Source organism: Hipposideros armiger, unplaced genomic scaffold, assembly GCF_001890085.2.
Source record: "Hipposideros armiger isolate ML-2016 unplaced genomic scaffold, ASM189008v1 scaffold_459, whole genome shotgun sequence".
Taxonomy (NCBI): Eukaryota; Metazoa; Chordata; class Mammalia; order Chiroptera; family Hipposideridae; genus Hipposideros; species Hipposideros armiger.
The window spans coordinates 1,305,085-1,324,190 of NW_017731809.1; the positions used below are offsets into that span (position 1 = coordinate 1,305,085).

Sequence of the window (19,106 nt, forward strand, 5' to 3'; positions counted from 1 at the left end):
TTGTGCATTCTTACATCCCTAGAAACATCTTTATTGGATACATCATCGATTTGCAACTAAAGGCAATATTGCCCCTCCCTTCTGGGGCCTGGTGACAATTGATAATGTTTAGAAGATATTTTTGGTTGGCATAGCTTTGGAGGGTGGGAGCTGCTACTGGCATATAGTGGGTAGAGGCCACGGATGCTGCTAAACATCCTACAACATACAGGACATAGGCTTATGGTCATGTAATGAAAGTACGAATGGAAGATGATGTAAAATACTCCAATTTATATTGAAACAGTAGCCTTTGTCTTACAAAAAGTTACTACTGAATATTATAAAAGTATCTACATTGTGCAGGTTTGCTCCCTGCAACCAAGAATCATTTGGTTCAAAATGTCAGTAGTGTCAAGGTTGAGAAATCTTGATAAACCAAGTGACATGTTTTAATTGTTCCTGACTGTTGAGATTAACTGAATTTTTTTTTTTAAGATTTTATTGGGGAATTGGGGGAGGGGAATAGCGTTGTGGATTCGGGGAAGGGGAACAGACAAGTTGCTGTCCTTTTACTCTTCAGTCTAGTCGTGGAGGACATCGCTTCACTGGCCCATGTTGGTATTATCGTTGCGCTCTTCCCGGGTGAGACAGTCGCTCGCCGGCCATTGGACCCCCGCTCGTGGCGGCTCACAGCAGCTCAGGAAAACAAGCCTTCTGCTGGCCAGCCCCACTGCAGCCTACGCCATCGCCGACAACTCATGTCAGCCCAGTTCCAGGTCGAGCTGTTGTTCATCATCTTAGCTGTAGAGGGTGCAGCATCATTGGCCCTTGTGGGATCCGAACCAGGGACCTGCTGCTCAGAGCTGGTGTCCCAAGCCAACTCTTAACCAACACGCCACTCGGCTGGCCCATGATTAACTTTAAAATCATCTTTGCCTACACAGTATTTGCTAACACATTATATACTTAAATTATGAGAAAATACAGAAATAATGAAGGTCCACTAATTGATCCTTTCTAGATATGCATATAAGTATTCTCTTTCAACTAATTAAGAAAGTTGGAGATGTCTTCTGTTGCTTAGTTCTAGGAATAATACCCTTCCTGACCAGTAGAGGGTACTATAAAATTAATGACATAGTTTAAATGGAATAGCTGATGTTTTAAACAGAAATTGGTAACCATGATTAGTGCTTACTTTTTGAAGGTCATTTTGCTTTATGTCTCTCTCCTTTTTGTCTTTTACCTTCTTTTTACTTATACCAGTGATCCTCATCTCTGGATGCACATAAAATCATCTGGGAGTCTTGTGAAGAAATTTTGGTGGCACAGTCTGAATCTCAGAAATTCCAATAGTTCTATTTTGGCGTAGGTCCCAGCAAGTGAACATTTTTTTTCCCCTCTTTGTTATTAAATCATTTTTTTCAAAATGCTGAATCCCTACAAATCACCACTAACACAGCCGGCGCATGCTGCTAGGCCTGTATCCTCCAGCCTTCCCCGACTGGATATGCAGCTGGCCCCGCCCCTGCTTTACATAGTGAGGCTATATCGGAGCTTATGAGTATTGTATCTGTCTTTTTCTTTGAGGATATTTATTAAAATATAGCTAACAATATTTTTTTTAAAGATTTTTTTTTTTAATTGGGGAATTGGGGGAAGGGGAACAGACAAGATGCTGTCCTTTTGTTCTTTAGTCTAGTTGTGGAGGATGTTGCTTCACTGGCCCAAGTTGGCACCATCATTGCGCTCTTCCCAGGCAAGGCAGATCAGTCGCCGGNCTCTCTTGTTTATAATTAGCTTGCCGGGTTAATATTCTGTTGTGAATGTTTTGTTTATGTTCATGAGGGATACTAGTTTGTAGTGTTGGAATAATCTTTTAGCCCCAAGATGGAGCTCCCCTTGCCTGCGGTGCCACATTAGCAGACCGAAACTTCGATCACTGGCTGCACTGGCCCAGAAACGCAGTGATCCAGTCAGCCAGTCCTCAGAAGCCACACGGGCTCTGGGCTCTACACTTCCTTCCTTGTCCCTCAGTCCTTATCCTATAGAGGCGTCCTGCCTCCCATCCCATGTTACAGTTCTCTAAGGGGAGACCCTCTGCTTCACCAAGTGTTCAAGTTGGCTTTATCACCTAACTTATCTTCTTGAATGATTTATTTTAACAGTACTTTTACTTTTCTTGTGATTTCTTTGTCTCATTTTGCATCAGGATAATGTTGACCTCATAAAATGAGTTGGAAAGTGTTCCTGGCTTCTATTTTCTGGAAATGCTTACGTAGAATTGATTGGTTTGTTTCTTAAATGTTTGGCAATGAAATCATTTGGGCTAGGTCCCATCTTGACCATATTCTAGATACATATTATCCCCAAGAAAGCAGTCCCTAAAGAATGATTGGAGGCCATGTCAGTCTAGAAACTTCTGTCAGTGCAGCCAGAATCAGTCTGTCTCAAGGGACTGTCTCGAGCTAATCAAATGCAACTGATTTTTCAAGCCCCCGCTGAGCCAGGCACTGTACCAGGACTTTTATATCAACACTGTTCTATGCATTCTCTAATGGAGAATGCCCATATTTACACCAAGGGGTATACCTCTCTGGTAAGCAAAATATGTCTGTTCCCTGGTGGAGCCAGGGTTGGGCAACTACCGCCCACGGGCCACATTCAGCTTGCTGACTTGTTTATCAGAGCACAGCCATGAGCCTTCCTTTTTTTATGGTCAGTGGTTGTTTTGTGCAGTTAAGTAGTTGTGCCAAACTGTGCAGCCACAAAGCTTAAAACATTTACTCTCTGGCCCTTTACAGAAAAAGTTTGCCGACTCTCATCTAGGGATGCTCCGCTCTGGCTGCACACTGGACTCACCGGGAGAATATCTGAAAAAGCATTGATGTCTGCTTCCCCCTCCCAGGAACGCTTGCTTACGTCGCCCGGCCTGGGGGCTGGGCACGGGCAGTGAGGACAGAGCCACTGGCCTCCAGTAAGGCTTGGCGCTTGTGTTTGTTTACTGCCCACCTCACACTGCTTATTCTTTTGCATTTAGGACAGAGAAGCACCTGTCTAGGGCAGCAGTTTCCACATCTGGATGTGTATGTCACCTGGGGAGGTTTTAAAAATAGACTCTAAGACCCCACTCCAGACTGACTGAGTTAGAATCTGCAGGAACTTTAAGCTCCTCGGTGGTTCGGATATGCAGGCATTTCTTTCAAAGAGGACTGAACCTAGGACACCCTGTTCTTATTAGCAAGGGTTTTGGATAGTGAATGAGGAACCAGAGGATCATTCAGTGAGCATAGGTGTGGAGAAAAGGGACTTTTTAAAAAAAGATTTTTATTGGGGAATTGGGGGGATGGGAACAGTGCTGGGAGATTGGGGAAGGGGAACAGACAAATTGCTGTCATTTTTTGTTCTTCAGTCTAGTTGTGGAGGACGTTGCTTCACTGGCCCAAGTTGGCACCATCATTGCGCTCTTCCGGGGCGAGGCAGATCAGTCGCCGGCTTCTGGACGGCCGCTCACTGCGGCTGCTGGCCGCTCACGCTGGCTGCTGGCTACACACGGTAGCCCATGGCAACCCACTGCCACATGGGCTGCAGCCTACGCCGTCACCGGCGACTCACGGCAGCCCAGCTCCAGGTTGAGCTGTTGTTCAGCATCTTAGCTGTAGAGGGCAGTGTCACTGGCCCTCATATGTGGGATCCGAACCGGGGTCCTCTGGCATCCCAAGCCAGTTCTTAACCATCGCGCCACTTGGCCGGCCCTCGAAAAGGGACTTCTTAGGCTGCGCGGGACAGGCTATGGACGGTCCTATTGAAGAGTTCAACCTCATAGAAAAAGAAGCACACCCTCTCTAGTGATGAAAATATTAATTTCTATTAGAGATGGCATATCTAACCCCCCTTGTACAGTGCTGCATAAAAAGGAACATATTTTCCTTTTGTGTTTCTCTTTTTATGGATGCCATAAAAACAAGTCATCCACTAGTATTCTTTCTTCAGATAATCAGATACAAAGGTCACATTATGGGACATTAGATGATAGCTTTTTGTTTTTTTTCTAGTTCTGTCTTGACCATATACCCCTGTCACTGCTGTGTTTCTCTAGTTTCTTCAGCATCACATTTACTAATATTTTGTTAGGATAGTCACTTTGGAGAAGGCTAAGCTCACTCAGGCTATATTTTTACCCTGGGCCACCTCAATCTAGTCCCTGATGTACTTAACTACATCTCTCAAATAGTGTTTGCCCATCTGAGAAGTCATCTGTCAGTCCTTCAATGTATTAAACAACATCACCTGTGCTCTTTTCAGTTGGGATGAAATGAGCAAAATCATGGAAGGCTGAGCTGGAAGGGACGCCATCACAGACCATGTTCTCTAAGTTCAAAAAAGGCAATATTGTAGGCTGTGTAGTTGGGTACAGACAGAGCTCGTGTGTTTGGGGGCACCTCATACTCTACCTGACACAATTGTTGGTATTGGATTTAAAACGCGTCACATGTCCACCTAGCTATGAGGGACCTCAGTGGTGCCAAGCCCATCCCTGTACAATGCTACTGCTTAAAGGTCAAGTCACGTCTCTGGGACTCACCCTCCTGTCTGTAAAAGGAGGAAAATGAAGCTCTACTCTACAGGGTTATTAAGAAGATAAAATTAGTTGATGCAGAAAGCACTTTGTAAACAGGAAAGTACTTGTTCTTTTGGTTTGGGAAGAGCGTTGCACAGGAAGGAAAACAAAAATAAATAATTCTGAGCATCACGCAGTTCTTCCTTGGGCTCCAGGCTCAGAAGACATTAGCCAAACCTAAAAGGAATGGTGTTGGAAACAAGAATTCCTAGTATTTTAAATGATGAGTGCTATTTACTAGTCAAGCAATCATTGCTTTCCTTACAGAAAAAAACCATAAGCAGTGTGATCAAACAGAAGACTATATGCTTTCAAGAGATGACAGAGACGTTAGTCACCTAGTTGTCCTTCAGGGCATTTGTGTCATTAAATATGGTAACTTAGAGATGGGAGGTATTGGAGGACCTGGGAAAATACTGTAAACCAATCTAAAAAGTGCATGGCCTAGCATACTTTTCAATTTATTTGCAAGGCTGGCTTAATAACTCTAGCATATCAGTGGTTCCTCTCCTGGTGTATTAAATATATAGTTTTACATTATTTTTACAAGTAAAAACAAAACTTTGTATTTGGTTCAGCAAACGTTTATTGAGGAATCAAAGACTGTCCCTGTCCTCAAGGTGCTCCTTGTCAAGCAGGGGAAACACACGACAAAGCCATGGGAAACGCAAGGATGGCGGGAGAAACGAAGAGCTGTGGGCACTGCTCGGACAGTGGGGAGGGGCTGCAGTGGGGAGGGAATGGCAAGAAGGCTCCATAGAGGGAGCAGCGTTTGCCTGGGACTTGGAAATCTCAGTGTCACGAGGGAGGAAGGACAAATGGAACAATGTGTCAAAAGATGGGAGGCACGAAAGAATGTTTTCAGGGACCAGGGTAGATCCCAGGAAGGGTATAAGGCAGTTAAGAAATGGATACCCTTTGAAAGAAATAGGGAACAAATATTGGTGCTATCATAATTCTTTACTTCATGATTGGCTGTTTACTCAGTTTTTACATTTCTTTAGAAACAATTTTATTTATAACCTTATTTTTTTTCAATCACCCCTTTGTTACCTATAAAAATATTATCATGCCTGACACTGATGAAACATTAGGAAAAGTGAAAATATGTATTCTTTAAAGTGCTTCCATTTTAAGGATTTTGTAGCTACTAAAAACTTGCACTATCAATAGTACCTCTATAAAACAAAGCATTACCCAAGCAGAGGTAAAATGACAAATATTTGAAACTTCTATTATTTTCCTATCATTGAATGATTCATCATGATTTTCAACAGGTATGCCTTCCAAATCCTTGAGAGAGGTCAGTAACCCATTTTGCAGGTGAAGAAATTGAGGTAAAGCGTTCTCCTTAGTTTCAGGGTGAGAGACTGGAGTATATAGGGAGATTATTGCTTTTGGTCCTGTCAAGTTTCTTAACCTCCCCCCCTCCCATATGGTTAAGTTTCAGTTTCTTTTGTAAATCCAAAAGGGGGAGCATTTTGAGATTTGTTCTTCTCTGTACTGGAAGTACACGATATTCATAAAGTGCTCAAAGTGCACAGTACTATGGGGAGGGAGCCAGGGGCTGTTCTAGGCCCTTCCTAGAAGAGAGGACCCGTTACATCGATTGTTCATGAAGTACTAAGAGCTAGTTTGTATGTCTCAGAAGTCAGAGTATATGATATGTGCATTTGTTTGTTTTTTGAAACGACAGTTAATTATCTGTCCGAAGTGTCGTCACTGGATTCTTCTTGGATGAGAAGTACTTCTCTTTTCCTTCTCCATCTGGTGCACTTGACAACACTGCAAAAGCAAACAAGACATCTTAAAATTGTGATTAAGGCAATACATTCATAAATAATCTGTATTCCACCTTTTCCCTGGTTACATGGCTTCTAATAAATTATGCAGATTATGCATGGAAGGAACATACTGGCATTTTGACTCCAACAGACTCATGCATAGCATTCGGAAAAGAATAAAAAATGTATAAGAGTTCCTTCTCTTCCATTTCCCTAAATTGTCCACCTGTCTACTCTGTGTAGTCCACAAAAAAATAGTTCTAACTAGAGCTATTACTGAAGTTCATGTTCAATAGCTATAACTCAGCTAGCAGAGATGCCACTTGGAAATAATTACAATAGATGTAATTTTAATTTAAAAATTATTGAACAGTACAGGGTTAAAAAAATCTCAGAAGACCATCTACATTTACATTATTAGAAGCATTATTAAAAGGATAACTACCTTTTATCCAGCTGCACTAATTTTTCCAGTTGTAAAAGTAGTATGTCTTCATAATGGAATACTTATAAATATATGAAGACTAAAATTAAAAGTACCTATTATTCTACTCCCCATTAGGCAATTCTTATTAAAGTCATTTTGCATGATATGGATGCATCATCTTTATAAAACCATTACTGGGCATTTTGGTCATTTACCTTTTTTTTTTTTGCCATAATGAACTCCTTATATATAAAATTTTGACATTACTGATCATTTCCTTCGGACAGGTTTCTAAAAGGAATAGCCAGGTCAAATACTATGAACTTTTTAAAAAAGCTTTTGATACCTGTTTATGAATTGCTTTCTGAAAATGACAGCACCGAGGACACAACTACCAGCAGCATATAAGGATGGTTGTCTCATTGCGTGCTCATTAGCAGAGCAGGTACTTTTAACTTTGCCAATTCAATAGCTGAATAGCCTCTTTCTCAAAAACATACCTAGTAAAAACCAGCTTTCATGAAAATCACAGAGGAACTGTAACTACTACTGTTTAATGGCCTTACACAGACCTAGGTATTGGAATTGAGACAATACGCGTTGAGGTCGTGCTATGAGTGAGATGTGGGCCAGCCCTTGGGGACCTCACAGCCCAGTAGAATGCCTACAGCCTGTGCACAGAGGTACTGTCCCCCCTCACTCACAGCCACCCCACTTCCCCACCATGCTGAGGAGAAGCCTGCCTGTGTCCCTCCATCGTGGCTGTGTTGTCACCAAGTGGAACTGGTCATGCCCAGTGGAGACAGGTGAGTGAGCTCTCAGCTCTATGCTTTGTCCCCACACAGTGTGTCAGGTATCTTTGCTTGGGCCTTTTAGCAACCTCTTACCTTGTTAGCTTACACTTTTTGTTCAATGAAAGGCAAGGGGAGAAATAAGTAGTTCTCTTATGTTTATGCCTCTGGCCTCTCTCTTCATTCTATGTACTTACTATTCATCAAAAGAATTTCGTACTTTGCATTTATTTGGATCTTGACATTTAAAAGGGGAGTGAGTCATTAAACAAGCCAGCTCTCTGGAAAGAATTCCTAATATTCAGTGCCTGCTATCTGCTCTTGTCATTTATCTAAGAACCCATATTAAAGTATGTCTTTGACCATTGGGGGATAGTATACTCTAGGCAATCATAGTTTGAATATCTATATATTTATTCTTGATGCTAATTTAATCAATTGTTCATATTTAAAGAGACAGGGGGCAACTTCTCAGAGTTTCTATCTAACCCAACCTTTCTTTCTCCTAGCTCTGGTCAGCCACGTCGCTGTCTCTTCCTTCCTAAGTCTCTGTATTGACAGATGCCTTCGTGTCTAAAATTTCTTGAGAAAAGTACATTCTGGGGCCAACTTTGACAGATCTATGTAATTTTACTAGTGAGGTTAGGAATTCATTTAATCCAGCTATCCTTCAATAAAATGATTAAAAATAAGTACATACCACAGACTGATCCCTGGAATCAGTAACAGACCAGCAGAGAGCAGAAAGGTGAAGCCCGGGAACCAGGCGACAGTGGCGGAATAAATCCCATTAAAAGCAGAAACCGCAGTGGCTCCGCTGAGTGTTTCTAAGAAAGCAATGCAAGCAAACAGGGTACCTGTTTGGGGTCAGGATACAGAGGGAGAAAAAGAAAAGGCTGAGTTACACAGCGACAAACCAATATTAATGGAGAAAGCTGTTATTCATTGAAAAGTGCAAACATGGGGCCCTGCTTGGTGAGTGAAGGCCATTCCCTCAGAATCCCTGAGAAGTCAGTGATCCATTTTTGTGGAAGAAGAAGCTGAAATCAGGGGTTCTCCTTGGACTTGATGTGAGATGTCGAAAACAATACAGTTGACCCTTGAACAACGTGAGGATTAGGGGCACTGATCCTCTGCACAGTCGAACATCCGCGTATAACTTAAATTTTGATTCCCCCAAACTTAACTATAGTCGTCCCTCAGTGTCCGTGGAGCACTAGGTCCAGGACCCCTACAGATACCAAAATCTGCGGGTGCTCAAGTCCGTTATATAAAATGGCGTACATAGAACAATGCATAATAGTTCCAGTGTAAATAGGATAAAGCTAACAAGTAAAGAGGCTGACACATTTGAAATCTGCAGTGTCTCCCCTCTCTGCCACAATCTCAGGCATAGCCACAGCCACCCTTGATGTTCAAGAGGATGTGCCCCACGTGTCCCCATGCTAATCTGTGACACACCCCATATGGGCAAGATGGCTCCCAGCAGAAAAATCCTCCCCACCCCCAGAGGCCTTCTGAAAGGGAAGATAATCCTTAGATTGGGTGAGAGTGGCAGATGCAGACAGAGATGATCTTCTTATCATACACTGTACAATTTGAATTTGATCCCTCCCTCCAAAGTGACAAAAAAATTCAGTCCCCACAAGATTCATCTATGTTTGACTCATCAAATAACTCTGTGCTCTAGTGAAGGTTATGCTACAGTTTGACATTAAGTGATTCTTTATAACATACTTTTCCCTCTAACCTGCCTCCGCTCTGAGGTGGCTTACCACATGAAAAAGAGTGGGGACTCTGCCACCCTTCACACTTGCCACGCACCAAGCTTGGTAAAGGGAAGGCCGTGGAACATTGTTCAAGTGGCAGAGAATGGCTGCAGGGTCAGTCCAAGTTCATAAACAGAGAGAAATGGCCATTATTCTACCAATTTTTACTTTCGTCTGGAATCCAAGACCACACTGACGAAAGAGTTAGACTTCTGAAAGTCAGGCTTGTCATCTTGGTGCACCTTTCTTTCTCTTTGTCAAATTGTTCATCAGCACATTAAAAAAAATCTGTGACCATGTTCAGCCCTCTATGATTTCCTGGGTGTAAGTTCCCACATCGTGTCTGCAGACCCTGTCATGAAGCCAACGTGCTGTCCCCTATTCTGTTTGTCAAGTTTACTTTTCCAAGATAAGTTGTAGTGCATTTCTCTTACAAACAGTGCACATCATGTAAAAAAATTGTGTTTGATTGGACTGATAGGAAAAGGCAAGCTTGAGGGTCACCCTTCATAACTGGGTTATGGTTCATATGTCTATTTCTAATTTCCTCCATGGTCTTGGCCTTTCAGACTATGAACCGATTTTTATCTACTTAAACTCTTTGCTCCAATATATGTTTTCTCATATGTTGCTTCAAATTCTTCATTGAATGATAAGACACATGTTCATAAAACATAAATATATCTCTGCAGAATACTGTGTTATTGTGTATGCCTTCTTTTGTCAGTGCCAAGTGCAAATCGACTTTGTTTACTGTGTCCCCAGGGCCCAGCTGTCCTGCGCACGGTATGTATTTGTCAAATGAATGAGTAAAAGCTTAACTCAAGAGCCCAGCTATCAATCACCAAGTAGCACAGAGACTTGCTGCCTTCATGATTTTGGAATACGTTAAGTCAGCCTGATTAGGAGGAAGGCATCCCACTTGTCTAACTACGTTATGATTTTCTTACATTTCTGGTCTCTTGCTACAGCCAGGCACAGCGCCACGGAGGACAGACTACATAGTTCAGTCCCATTATGCAAATGGCTCCAATCCATTGTTGACAGAAAATTGGTCAGGCGGTGCCATGTCTGTCCTGACAGCCAGGTCATTATGAAGTAGCTTTAGCTTGTTGCTGGACTGCCCTGAGCAGTTCAACGTGTTTAATAGTGGTCAGAGGTAAACTGGATTAAATAAGTGCAATTTAGTTTATTTGCTAAGCTTTTCTTTAGTCCAATAGACCTCAAACGTCAATCTGTTTTTACTGTGTTCCAATGATAATTACAGGGAATACACAGGTGATGGGAGAGGTAGTCCAGGTGGCTTTAGCTATAAGTCTCACAGCTATATAGAGCACAGAGATTTCAAAATAATTACCTCAATCAGTTTTCTTCCCTTTCTTATTTAAGATAATAGCGATAGTGAGAGGCATGTGAGAACCTCTGCAGGTTTCCCTTCTCTGAGTATTTTAAAGTGCATATTTTCACAAAAATATCCCATTTTAAACAAATAACAAAGGATGAGAATATATTCAGTTATGGAAATGTCAACACCATAAAAGGACTTCTTAGTTTGCAGTTAAGAACAAAGTAATTATACTCTTAGAACAATGGAATCACAATTCATAAAGTTATCACAATCCAGAATAGGAAATGCCAAAATGTAAACGAAACATTTTAAAATGTCACTACATTTAACAGCATGAAACAACTTTTTAAAAGCCTTTATACATAAATGAAACCAAATGTAAACAAAAATAAACACATCTATTTTAGCTCTAAGTCAAAGCAGGTAGGTTTTTCTTTTTTCCCAAACAGCTTGAGATAGCATTCACATACCATAAAACCCACCCTTTTAAACTGTACAACTCAGTAGCTCTCAGTATGTTCAGAGTTGGGCAACAGTCACCACTGTCTAATTTTAAACATTTTCATCACCCCAAAAAGAAACTCTGTACCCATTAGCAAACAGTCCCTTTCTCCCCAGCCCCTGGAAAGCGCTAATCTAATTTCTGTCTCTATGGGTTTGCCTTTTCTGAACAATTCATATAAATGGAATCATTTATATAACACGTGGCCCTTTGTGACTGACTTCTTTCATTTAGCATAATGATTTCAAGGTTCATCCATGTTGTAGCATCTATCAGTACTTTATTCCTTTTAATTGCCAAATAATATTCCATAGACCACATTTCGTTTATCCATTCATCAGATATTTGCATTGTTTCTACTTTTTGGCTATTATAAATAATACTGCTATGATCGTCTGTGTACAAGATTTTGTGCGGACATGTGTTTTCGTTTCTCTTTGGTACACACCTAGGAATGGAATTGCTGAGTCATAAGGTAACTCTATTTAACTTTCTGAGGAATTACCAAACCATTTTGCAAAATGGCTGCATCATTTTAGATTCTGACCAGCAGTGTATGAGGGTTCTAATCTCTTCACATCCTCACCAACACCACCTTTTTCATTTTAGCCTTCCTAGTGGGTCTCATTGTGGTTTTGATTTGCATTTATCTCCCTGATGCCTAAGATGTTGACATCTTTTCCTATGCTTATTGGCCATCTGTATACCTTCTTTGGAGAAATGTCTATTCAAATCCTTTGCCCGTTTTTTAATTAGGTTATCTTTTTGTTGTTGAGTTTTATGAGTTCTTATATGTCTGGATACAAGTTCCTTATCAGATGTATGATTTACAAATATATTCTCCCATTCTTTGGGGTTTTTTTTCACTTTCTTGATGGTGTCTTTTGAAGCACAAAAGTTTTACATTTGGATAAAGTCTAACCTATCTATTTTATCTTTTGTTGTTGTGTTTTTGGTGTCATATCTAAGAAACCATTGCATAATCCAAGAAAGCAAGTAGATTTTTACACATTATACTTACACATTTTTATATTCCTAAGTGGTTTTCCAGTTAATCATCACCACATAATCTATAAACAGTTGTGTGAATATACAGCTACATCTCATGAGTGGAAAAAAAATCAAGAAATATATTTTTTAATTTACTGAATTATGCATTCTTCCCCAGTTGTTGACTACACTGCATAAATAGAATAGCATAACTATGAATTATTCATAAACAATTAATATGAACATTTGCACCAGGCTAAGACATGAAACAAAAGAAAGCTCCAAAGTCTAATGATACTCCTGTGCTACAAAGGAGAAGGCGGTCAACCCCATATGCCTGATATCTAACTAGTAACTAGTTCTAACTAGAAAGTTAATTTTTGTTTGCCTTTTGTGCTGATGATTTGCTGCTCTCCCCTTCAACTGTTTGTTTCTCTCTGCCTACTCTGTTTTGGGGAGGCTCACCCCACTGATTATATGACTTGAACTTCCTTGATGGCCCGACTTCCTGTTGCACTTGGCCAATGGGATGAAAGAGGAGAGAATGGTTGTGGTGTTTCTTCTCTGCTCCCCGCCTATGTGTGCCCTCCTCTCTGGCTGCCTCCACACTCTCCACTCCTCTCTACTGGGCTGCATTAACATCTCTTTATTGAACCAGCTGAGTGGGGCCTGTTTTTGCTAGGACTCCGACTCAGGCCCAGCATAAGGATGCAATTAGAGAGCTACATATTATATTCCGAGTATCTAAGAGATAATTCTGACTAACCTTTAGCTGAGATATGTTCTGTCTCCCTACTCTGAAAAATATACCTTTGCTATGATTTGGAAGGTCAGACACAAACTTAGGCTTCTCAGACCTTTCCAAGTTCCATGTGGGACTCGGACAGCACTGGGAGAGCTGGCCCCAGGCCTCAGTCCCAGCTGCATCCTGCCTCTTCTCCATCCTGCTCAGAAAGTCCTTCCACATGGCTGTACACACTCCGCTCTGCAATTCCAAGGTTGGATTAGACCTCCTATAAAGAGTCCCTGCTTTGCTACCCCGTTGGTCTAGAGGTGAGCACACTGGGGTCCCAGTCCTGCCTCAAGAGAAAGGGTCTGCAGGCATCAGTGGACATGAGCCCAGAGGTGTTTGTCTGGGAATTACGGGGACCCAGACCCAAAGTGTAGTCTAGTTGTGGGCATATCCATCTGGCCTTTTGGGGCAGGGACTGGCCAGAGCAAGCCTGCTAAAGCATGAGGCCCTGGGCAGGGCCTCCCTTGCCTGAATAGAAGCCTCCTAACATAGAATTTACCACTCAGTTCAAAAGCAGTGTACACAGAAAAGAGGCTGTAGAAAATTCTGAAGAAACAAACTTTGATTGTACATAGATTTGAGTTGGTACAGATTATAGATTCATCACATTCCTTAAGCAAATTCAACTCACCTTGCTCAGTAGAAAGAACCACTTTTGACATCATGGACCGGAGAACAGAGAGCGGCACAATAGTGAAAAGGAAGGGTAGCCTGACTGTGAAAGAAATGGTTGGAAATCAGAAAACTAACAGTCGGTTTTAAATGTGAAACACTTTCTCTCTAAATATTTCATTTTCTATAAGCATCCTAACTCATTGCATCTAAAGAGTAAATTAATTGTAGAAGTCTATTTAATGAATTAAGATAGACTATAGACCAGTCAGTTTAAGGTTAGTTTACTTGTAAATTCTTATTCCAGTGCCAAGAACAAGAGAACAAGAGTTCATGGAAGTCTTAGGTCCAATCTATATAATCTGCCAGTTGAGACTTATCTGCTATTTCCTGCATTAGTGTAGTAACCTCTTGCATAGCAAGTTGTGACTTAATTACTTTTCTCTGTTTGTTTTTGATTTTTCAGACTTGGCATTTTGGGTGTTAACATTCGTTTATTATATTAATTTGTTTATTGATAAATTGGTTCTTTCTCTTCTTGCTTGTTCATCTTTGTGGCTGAATAACTTTGTGGACACAAATTGCCTCTGGCCTTACATGACGACCCTTTTAATCAGTAGTGTTTTTAAGAATATGATAACATAGTAATATGTTGCATTTGCAGGTCACTTTAAAGTTTTCAATGTGCTTCCACATATATTAACTTACTTGGCCTTGGCAGCTCTAAGGGAGAACTAGCATTTATTGACTACCAGGCACTGTGCTCACTGCTTTACAGTAATCTCGCCTAATAGTTATTATCACCCTCTGCAGTAGGTAGTACTAGGCCCATTTTACAGATGAAAAAATGACGGCTCGGAGTACTTACTTAATCTTCCCAGATCACCTAGTGCTAGAGATGGAAATTAAGCCCAATTCTGTTCGGTCACCCTGCTTCCCTGCAAGGTGGCAAGAGGTTAACACTATCTTTGTAGCGAAGACTAAATCGGGCCTTTCCCAAGGTCTTAATGTATAGGTCTCATAACGCTTTCAAATGCAGTATGTCACTCAAGCCCTACGAAAACCACGTACAAGGCAGGTAGTGAAGGAAGCAGTCCAATTTGCCAAACAGTAATTTCTGAAATGACCAATTTGCTGCTGAAAGATCAATTGGCAAAGCCTTGTCTTAACAAATTTTCTTCCTGAATAAATTCAATGAGTATGAATTTTTCTAATAAATTTGTTTCTTAAAATTTTATGGGAAGTAGTCTTTTTATTTTTTTTATTTTTTATTGTTAGTTTCAGGTGTACAGAACAATGCAATAGTTATCCTTTTCACCCTTCGCACAGAAACAACTCCCCTCCCCCATCTACTGCCCTCCCACCCCTGATATCATACTTATCTATTACAATTCCATTGATTCCATTCCCACACTGGGAAGTAGTCTTCTTAGCAGCATTTTAAGAAATACTCAGTTTGGTGAAAGCTGTGTGGAAGAACTGAGTCATAAGAACAATGTTCCATAAAACAATTTTTTTCGGGGGCAAATTTGGAAAATTATGGTTTATTCTGTCAATTATTTTAAGCAAATTGGTGCTTGGCTTCTGGCAAACTAGCTTTTAACAAATTACCTTTAATTGAACTAAGCTGCATTAAATAGAGAATTTTATATTAAAGTTTCTCACCCAACAGACTCATTCATTTTATATAAACCTCAAATACACAGTTAGTTCTAAAGCGACATTTGTAACTCACCTAAAAATATCATCAGTGTTGTTCTCGCAAAAGCGGTCATAGCCATTCCTGCCATGGTGGTAACAATTCCAATTAAGGCCATGGAAATGTCTTCCATACAGTAAGAAAACAACCATATTCCCAGGAAACTACTCAAAAAAGAGATATTACCCAAAGCTGTTCCATAACCTATAAGAACTTCATTCCAGCAGAGCGGTGAATCCAATTCATAGAGGATAAAAATGGGAGAAATGCCAATTATCACAAAAAAATAAGTGATCATTGTGAAAAGTAACAAACAGAGCAAAGAGCGTCGCTCACGAGAAGCATTTTTAAAAAGCATGTAAGTTCGGTAAAATAAGTTTTTAAAACTTTCACTACATGATATGGAAACATTTTGAGACGAAGGCTCTTTCATTGAATCACCAAGAAAAAATAAAATATAAATCAAGTTCACAGTCAGAGCCATAGTAATAATTAAAAAGGACCACACAAAACCGAGTTCTCTAATGAAATAGCCAGAAGACAGTCCTGTTAATCCAGTAACAAGTCCAATGATGAAGTCAATGATAGCTATTCGAATTGTTCTTTGTTTCTCTTCTTTACACTGATCAACTATGTAGGCAAAACAAGCTCCCAAAAATGTGGTAGAATTGCCACAAAGTGCCCCAATGAAGGTAGATGCAATCAAAAGCTGGAATGGGAAGGCAAAATAGGAAAGCAAACAGAGCCAGACGCTGGTCGCAAGGGCACCAGCAGAAGACAAAATCAAAGGGAATTTTCGTCCATAATGATCACTATGGGTCAGAAGTATGAACGTGGACACTAGACCAGGAATTAAACCACTTATGTCCATCTGCAGATTAAAAAGAGACACCTTTTTCTGAACTTCCTGCAAAGAAATAAAAAAGAATGACAATGTGTTTACAGAGGTTTATACAATGCACAGAAGAACAGCATGGTGCATACTTTTCTTCACATCACCAGTAGGTCTGGGATGGGGACACTGGTGCGTAGGTTTGGTACAGCTTAAATCTTCATTCACTTCCCAAAGCAAAATCAGGAAGTGACATCATCATCAGTGCACAGTCATAATAGTCAGGTACCATGGTGGGGACTTTAGCCCATAGAAATAGAAGTGTGTGTTGGTGTATGTCTGTCTCCATAGAGGATCCATAGACCCCAAGGCCTTGGGGACTGACTGGCCATATCATGCTTTTTCTTTCTTGTATGAACAGCTGGCACTAAGAGTCAGATTGCTGTTCTAACATCAAAGCATTACTCTTTCCCACGACACGTCTGTGTGCTCTAAAGGGGAATGGATATCATGAACAAATGTCATATTTGATAGACATTTATTTAGGAAGAGCTCAGTTGTCCTTTTTACATGTGTCTCCACAAATAGATTAGTGAGAAACTTATTCTGTTATTTACTAAAAATTAGGATAAAACCCCAAGAGGAGCTTTGCATTGACAAAGATGGTAGCAGGCTGTGAACTGAGGACTGAGATAAACTCAACTCCCCTGAGGACCAAAACAACTATGAACTCACACAGATTAGCAGCTGCAACAACTGTTACACTAGTTATTTGATGGGAAGAATGTTGAGTGATTAAAAGCATATCCTGCTTGCCACTGGAACAACTCTCATTAGTTTTCACTTGGACCACTCTGGCACCTGACGGGTCTCTTTATTCAACTCACGAAGTGCCAGTCTTCTCACTTTGCAGAGCACAGACACTACCGAATGTCTGTCACTTGCCTAGTAGCTTCAGTATCTCCCCACTGCCGGCTAGAGGAAGTTCACCCTCCTTAGTCTGGTATTAAGGCTGCCCAGAAGTGGTCCAACCTCACTCCCCGAAGACTCTCTATGTGCCAGGCACAGTCCATCTTGGATTTCCCTGAGTCCCCAAACAGATGTAATCTCTCCTCCCTCTGAAACTTCTCACATGACAATTATTCCCCAGTTATACATTTTTGCATAATTAAGAGCTTGAGCTCTGGTGTCAGATGACTCTGGATTCAAATCCAGACAGATCTTTCCACAGTAATTGCAATGACCTTTACAAACACACATCAGCTGCTGTCACTCCTCTGCTCAAAATCCCCCGATGGCTGTCCTTACCTCAGAATAAATCCAACTCCTTGCAGTGGCGTGGGTGGCCCAAAATCACTTCTCTGATTCATCTCCACTTCCTCATTCCTCTCAGTCGACATGCCACTCCCCAGACACTCCATGCTCATTCGGTTTTGTACTTGATCTCTCCTCCACTTGACTGTCACACAGCCCACTTCCTCAATTCAAATGTCATCTCCTCAGAGGGCCTCCTGTGATCACACACACTCAATCCAAAGCAATTCCACTGACCCCACCCAACTCCCCTTATCCTGCCATCTTTTTCTTAGAGACGTACCACTCCTGGACAAGACATGATATTGGAATTGCTCCACTCATTGTGTGCCTTCTCCACTATAACCTTTGTTCCAGGACAGCTGGAACCTGGCCTTTCTCCCCACAGTATGCCAGCTTCTAGAACAGTGCTTGGCACAGGGGAGACACTCAGTATTGATTAAATGAACAATCAAGTAAAACATGCCTCTGGAACTTGCTACCTGTGTGTGATCCTGACCAAATTATTTCTCTTTATAGCTTCTTCATCTGACAGGAGGCTCTTGTGAGAATTACACGTAAAGTTAACTATAATGTGCTGGGCTCAAGGCCCAAATACATAATAAGTGCTTAATCAGTTTTAGCTGTTTCTTTTTTTATTAAATCAGACTTGCTGAGCACCTCTTTGTATCTCCTACAGATATGGTAGCCATCAAGTAAATATTTATTGAGTAAATAAATAAATGGATCAATTTCCCAACAAGAAGTTCTGGTTTGGGGCTCTTCCTCCCACTTCTCCCCACCGTCCCCAGTCCTGGCTCCTTTCCATCTGCTCTCATTCCTAACCCAATCTTTCCCACAAGCTGCTCTCCTGGTCTCAAGTCTATGCTTCAAAATACAGATTTTAACAAAGACAAACTCCAAGCATGTTTCAACCATAAGTCAAAGTTGAGACACAGTTGTGTGTGTACCTTTTAAACTCAGGAGAATTATGTAATATATAAGGGTAAGTGGGAGACTGCAGAATAAAGGAAGTGATATTTGCTACCCAAGTTTGAACAGAATGATGACGTCCTGAGACAGGTAAATTAAGGAAAATCTTATCAAGGTTAAAGCAGTCACAATTTCACAAGCCAAAATGTAGATATTAATTCCAATTGAAAAGCAAATATTCCTTATCTGCTGGTAACAAGGGGTTGTGTCAGCTATAAAAAGGTTTATATATAAATTCTTCAGCAAGGACAACTTCATGATCTATATTGGGTAGTCCTAAGCCATCCCCCTCCCTAGCGAAGTCCCTATATTGAAAGTTGTCTGAAGAGAATAGACCCCAATGGCCAATTGAACACTTCATAATGAATAATTTATTATAACAAGGGAAGGAGGGAGTGGTAAGGGGATTAAACATTCCTTCCTCCACAAAAGTCAACAAACATGCCTAGAATTTTCTACCTCTTCACCCTTAGCCAAAAGTTTCATTCCCACAGCCTCCTCATTTTGTTAAGAGATCCTTTAGAGATTAATCTTATGCCAGAGAGAAGTATGTAGGTGTACCTCATTGTGACAGGGTTCAGAAAACTTGAATATTTGAAAAATAGGTTAGATCAGATCAGTAATTATGTATATGAGTATATACATATTATATATCTCTCAACCCCAGATG

General features: G+C 40.9%; 1 protein-coding gene across 1 annotated transcript in view; it reads right to left on the reverse strand.

Moving 5' to 3' along the window:
- Positions 1-5,548: 5,548 nt before the first annotated feature.
- The window catches only part of SLC46A3 (solute carrier family 46 member 3), a 21,903-nt gene continuing 8,345 nt past the window's right edge, over positions 5,549-19,106 (reverse strand). Inside the window, exons 3-6 of the mRNA XM_019666074.1 lie at positions 15,355-16,225; positions 13,639-13,722; positions 8,306-8,462; positions 5,549-6,388 (exon numbers count right to left, since the gene is read on the reverse strand). Coding sequence (XP_019521619.1) covers positions 6,304-6,388; positions 8,306-8,462; positions 13,639-13,722; positions 15,355-16,225 — 1,197 coding nt within the window. The 3' untranslated portion in view covers positions 5,549-6,303. The remainder of the gene's footprint in view (positions 6,389-8,305; positions 8,463-13,638; positions 13,723-15,354; positions 16,226-19,106) is intronic.